Source organism: Arachis ipaensis, chromosome B08 (genome assembly GCF_000816755.2).
Source record: "Arachis ipaensis cultivar K30076 chromosome B08, Araip1.1, whole genome shotgun sequence".
Taxonomy (NCBI): Eukaryota; Viridiplantae; Streptophyta; class Magnoliopsida; order Fabales; family Fabaceae; genus Arachis; species Arachis ipaensis.
This window is the reverse complement of record NC_029792.2, coordinates 7,375,407-7,380,073: the sequence shown is the minus strand read 5'-3', so window position 1 is coordinate 7,380,073 and position 4,667 is coordinate 7,375,407. Positions and strand designations below refer to the sequence as shown.

At 37.5% G+C, this 4,667-nt stretch overlaps 1 protein-coding gene across 1 annotated transcript; it reads right to left on the bottom strand.

Moving 5' to 3' along the window:
* On the bottom strand, positions 1,560-4,451 carry LOC107613948 (thiamine-repressible mitochondrial transport protein THI74). The gene is made up of 4 exons (XM_016316148.2): positions 4,290-4,451; positions 3,400-4,121; positions 3,096-3,300; positions 1,560-2,327 (listed from the first exon to the last, which is right to left on the bottom strand). The coding sequence occupies exons 2-4, from the start codon at positions 3,976-3,978 to the stop codon at positions 2,014-2,016; spliced, it is 1,098 nt and encodes a 365-aa protein (XP_016171634.1). The 5' UTR covers positions 3,979-4,121; positions 4,290-4,451; the 3' UTR covers positions 1,560-2,013.

The window sequence follows — 4,667 nt, the reverse complement described above, 5'->3', positions numbered from 1 at the left end:
CTTTTTTTTTCAATTAAATATCTTATAAATCAATAAGAGGGATGGTATATAATTAGTATCTTTGTATAGAGACAACAGTGAAGCAACCACCTCCTCCTTCTTCTTCTTCTTCTTCTTCTTCTTCTTCTTCTTCTTCTTCTTCTTCTTCTTCTTCTTCTTCTTCCACCGCACCATCGCCCCTGCCGCACCACCACCATCTTCTTCTTCTTCTTCTTCTTCCGCCTCACCACCGCACCACCAATTCTTCTTCTTCTTTCTTCTTCTTCTTCTGTGAACTTGATTTGGTTGTGAAAGTTTTGGATTTTTTTTTAAATTTGTTGTGGAATATTGTTGTTGTTGAAATTTGTTATGGAATATTGTTGTGGATTTCTGATGATGATAATGATGATGATGATGATAACCATGATGATAATGTGGTGGTGGTGGGTTCTGGTGGTAGTGGTGGTTTTGTTCTGGTGGTTTAGGTGCTGTTCTTCTGATGATGATGGTGATGATGATGATGATGATGACCATGATGATAATGTGGTGGTGGTGGTGGGTTCTGGTGGTGGTGGTGGGAGAAAACACAGCGCTGCCGAGACGGGGGGAGGGGGGAGAAAGAGAAGCGGGAGGGGGGTGTTGTTTCGGGAAGAGGGGAAAGGGGGAAGGTCGCCGTCGCAGCAGCTCCACGCCGCCGCCGCTCCACGCCGCTGCTCCTCCTCTGCCTGCATTTGCGATTCTGCTTCTGTTTCTGGTTGAGGAAGAAGAGGGGAGGTAGGGAGGGAGGGGTATTTTTGTCCGAAGGACCATTTTACAATAAACTGAAACTTTGGGGATCATTTTGGAGCGAAAAAAAGGTGAGGGACGAAATAAATTTTCAGCCCCTGCGTTGGGGACCAAAATCATACTTATCCCTAATCTTCAAACTACATACAAATTCTTCGGCTCATTTTTTCCATGAATCAGCAAGTGAACTGTTGATGTGACATAACTACTATCACTCTGTCAATTATGACAACTAACTGACATAGCTAGTAGTATATAATTCTGTCTCTCTTTTTTTTTTATCATGGTGCAACACTAACAGAGATAGGTTTATAAAATGGGACTAGAAGCAAGAATTAGAAACTAATTAGTGCAAGAAACAGAATAAAAAAAAAGATGGGTTTATAAATGGGACTAGAAACTAAATTGTAAAATTATCTATTGGTAGCCATGTCATCTAGCCGTTATAATTAACAGCGTAGCCATGATTGTGCCACATCAATAATTCACTTGCTGACTCATATAAAAAATAGACTGAAAGACTTGTATAGCTCAGAACTCAATGGGAGAGAAGGAGTTCAATTAGTGCAATTGAATTCTCATAAAATTAGTGCAAGGACTCCAGCTAAAATACCACTTTGGGATTTAGTCAAGTTATAACTCTTACAATGTCGATTATGATCATATTATAAATATAAAACTCACGTATTAAAACGATTTTCCGTATTATCATAAATTTTAAAATACTATAATTCAATCTACCTCATTTTTATTTTATTATTGTCTATTGACTGGAAGAACATAGACAAAGGTAATTTGGGTTAAATTCCACATGACATTGGCAAAGCAACTAGATTCAAATCTCCAAAACATTTAAACGGTATAATGAACATTCAAAGAACATCTCTGACTCTTCACTCTTGGTGCCATTGTCGTTCCTATTTCCGTAAGCACCCTCCAAAAAATAGCAAAAATAGACCTGTGTATGTATATGTACAAAAATACAGAAATTCAAACCGTATATGCTTGTAGAAAGGTGAGGAACCAATCACCAAGCTATTTCGATCGAGGAGCAATTTATGAACCCAAGGCAGTCTCCATTTCTCTCCAACTCCAAGTGCATGTGCAAACTCACTTATGCCACCTTTAAACTATATTCTCATGTTCTCGTTCTACTTCTGTGCCTGGTAATAGCAGCCATTGCAACTAACTTGGTGGCGTTACAAGATCAATTCGTTAACTAACTCGGAAAATGAATCCAATTACATGCTAAGGTATGGCAGCCGAATCTTCGCCTCTCGGGATTGTAAACTCTTCTTTTCCTAAACTGACATTATTTTCCAATTCGATGTTAGCTTCTCTTTTGTTACATAAAGTCTCAAGAGGAATATTAATTCCGGCGAAGCCAACCATGACAGCTATTGCTCCCAGATAATTCATAAGGCGAGGAGCACGGCCAGTCAAGGTATCCACGATGGCGGCCAATGGAACCTGAATCGTAAGGCCAGCAGTTGCTACTGTGGTTGATGTGAGAAGAACAGCCTTGGCCCACAAGTAATCACTCAGCACATTATCAAACAGTCCTGGTTTTGACAGGAAACAATCCAAACATTATGAAATGTACAAAACTTAAGGAACAAAAGCATTGTGTTGAACATCGAATTCAACACAGTGCGTCAAACTAAATATAGGGGTCATAGAGTCAGATCATTCTTTAATGGAAATTCATTAATATAATTGGTGCCTAATTTTTAGGTTCAATTCTTTAGCGAGTTATTACCTTGTTGAATATTGACAAGTTTTTACTTATTCTGATGTAAACTGCACTCAATGTAAAAGCTTGCACACTATCATCAAATAAACTAACAAATTACAGAGGATAAATACCAACATCACTTCCTACAGTCTCTAAATGTGGAAAATTTTGCAACATTAACAAAAAAAGATAAAAAAAAAAATAAAAAATATGGAAATATGATCCTCAATACCAGATTAATTGCTACACCTAAAATCAAAGTGTTCTCTATGACTACTACTAATAATACTGATAGTCTGATAGGGAGGGATAAGGTCCCCATTTCCAAATATGACTCAAAAAAAAAAAAGGTTGGACAACATGTGCAATTATGTATAATTAAATAACCAACAGTGCCTGAAAGAATGCGTCAGTGTGCTAAAGTCTATGTCTGCTTATTTGCAGAACACAGAAAGAATAGCACAACTTCAATGGCAGAAAAGGTAAAATAGGTAGATCTCCTCCTTAAATAGTAAATACCGATTGCAATTTTACAGCAATCATGTAAAAGAACTAAACCACAATGTCAAGCTACTAATAATAATGAATAACTGACCTTTGCCAATGATCAGACCAAGCTGCTTCAAGGTAAGTGTATGAAAAGGTTCCACCTTGGTGAAATTGAGTATGAGGGCAATTGGAAGAAAAATAAGAATATTAAGAACACTAAAGAGCTTTAACCAAGTAAACCTCTCACCCAAGAATGCAAGCGAGACCAAGAAGGTAAAAAGACTGGATGCACTACTCAAAATTGTATTCGACTGCATAAAACATAAAAAAGGAACTAATTTGAGCACAATGATTAATTGAAACAGAACCTACAAACCAAGAGATGAAAACAAAAATCCATAAGTACTTACTGTGACCGTAGTATACTTCAACGACAGGTTAAAAGTGAGCTGAGCAAGAAACCAAAATGGACATATCAATAGACTAACTTTGGCCACCCTCCACCGTGTCCAACGCCCTTTCTCATCCAGCTGATTATCAACATTCTCAATCACATTAACTTGACCAGGCAACACCTCAACCCTGTTTTCCGGTGGCAGAAATATGGAACCAGAGTTCCTTTGTTCGCTGATGCCAACCTCTTCGTCCACAACCAATGATTCATTGCCCTCGTTCCCTACATCATTCTCTTCAAGGAGTATAGCCTGCTCTGACTCCCCCACGCTTTCTGAATGTTGGCTCGCTTTCTTCGCGCTCCAAAAGCAACCACCGCCACAAGAATCCTCCAAATATCGCCCAATTTCAACAATTGGTATCAAAACCACAAACAATGAGTTGCAGATGTAAGTAACAAGGAATGGTGACACACCACCATCAACAACAGACTGTACTACAAAGCTAGCAGCTATCCATATTGTGGCCACAGCAACTATATACACCAGACCCAACCCCCATTTCCATGCTTTACTATTCTCAACTTTTGAAGCCATACCAACGTTAAAACTCACCAAAATCAAAATAGGATTTCTCAAAATTGCAAACACTGATAGTGTGGGAACTCCAAATCTAGAATTCCCACGAACCAAAACCTTCTACAATTGGGAAATTGTCAACACCAGTTTTGCAATTCAAGCTGAAAAAAAAAAAAAAAAAAAAAACAGATATGCACCAAAAATTAGGAATTGCGATTCAAAATCTTTTCTTTTACTTTTTTCACATTAAAAAAAAAAACTGCAGCAATTATTTGGGAAAAGGAGAAAAGAGAAATCGAGAGAATCAGCTTAGTAGATGAGAAAATCACCTGTTATGAGAAAGAATTACGGTTAATGGGAAGATGAAAAACCCGAGATTCGCATCTGACTATCTGTATTCCAGTAGGAATCGTTGAAAGTTGGGCACGGATTCGGTACGCGGGCCTTCTTTTTGGCACCGAAATGCCAAAAGCGTTGTTTGTGCACTGGTGGGCCTAGATATCTACTAATAGAAATTTTATTTTTTATTAGGAGTTATTTGGTAATCATATTAAAAAAATGGTCATATTATAATTTTTTCACTTACACCTTTAGTTTTATTCATCCATTTTTAATTTTACAGTATATTCATTGTGTTTATTTTGGCGCGATTAAATCGATAAGAAAAAAAATTAATTAAAATTTTTTTATTTTTTAGTGTGTTTCGT

Excerpts from the sequence above, each read along its gene's own strand:
- LOC107613948 (XM_016316148.2), bottom strand. The coding sequence starts at position 3,978 with ATGGCTTCAAAAGTTGAGAATAGTAAAGCATGGAAATGGGGGTTGGGT. Across the intron at positions 3,301-3,399 it reads TGAAGTATACTACGGTCACA|TCGAATACAATTTTGAGTAG; the intron begins GTAAGTACTTAT and ends TGTTTTATGCAG. Across the intron at positions 2,328-3,095 it reads TGGTCTGATCATTGGCAAAG|GACTGTTTGATAATGTGCTG; the intron begins GTCAGTTATTCA and ends TGTCAAAACCAG.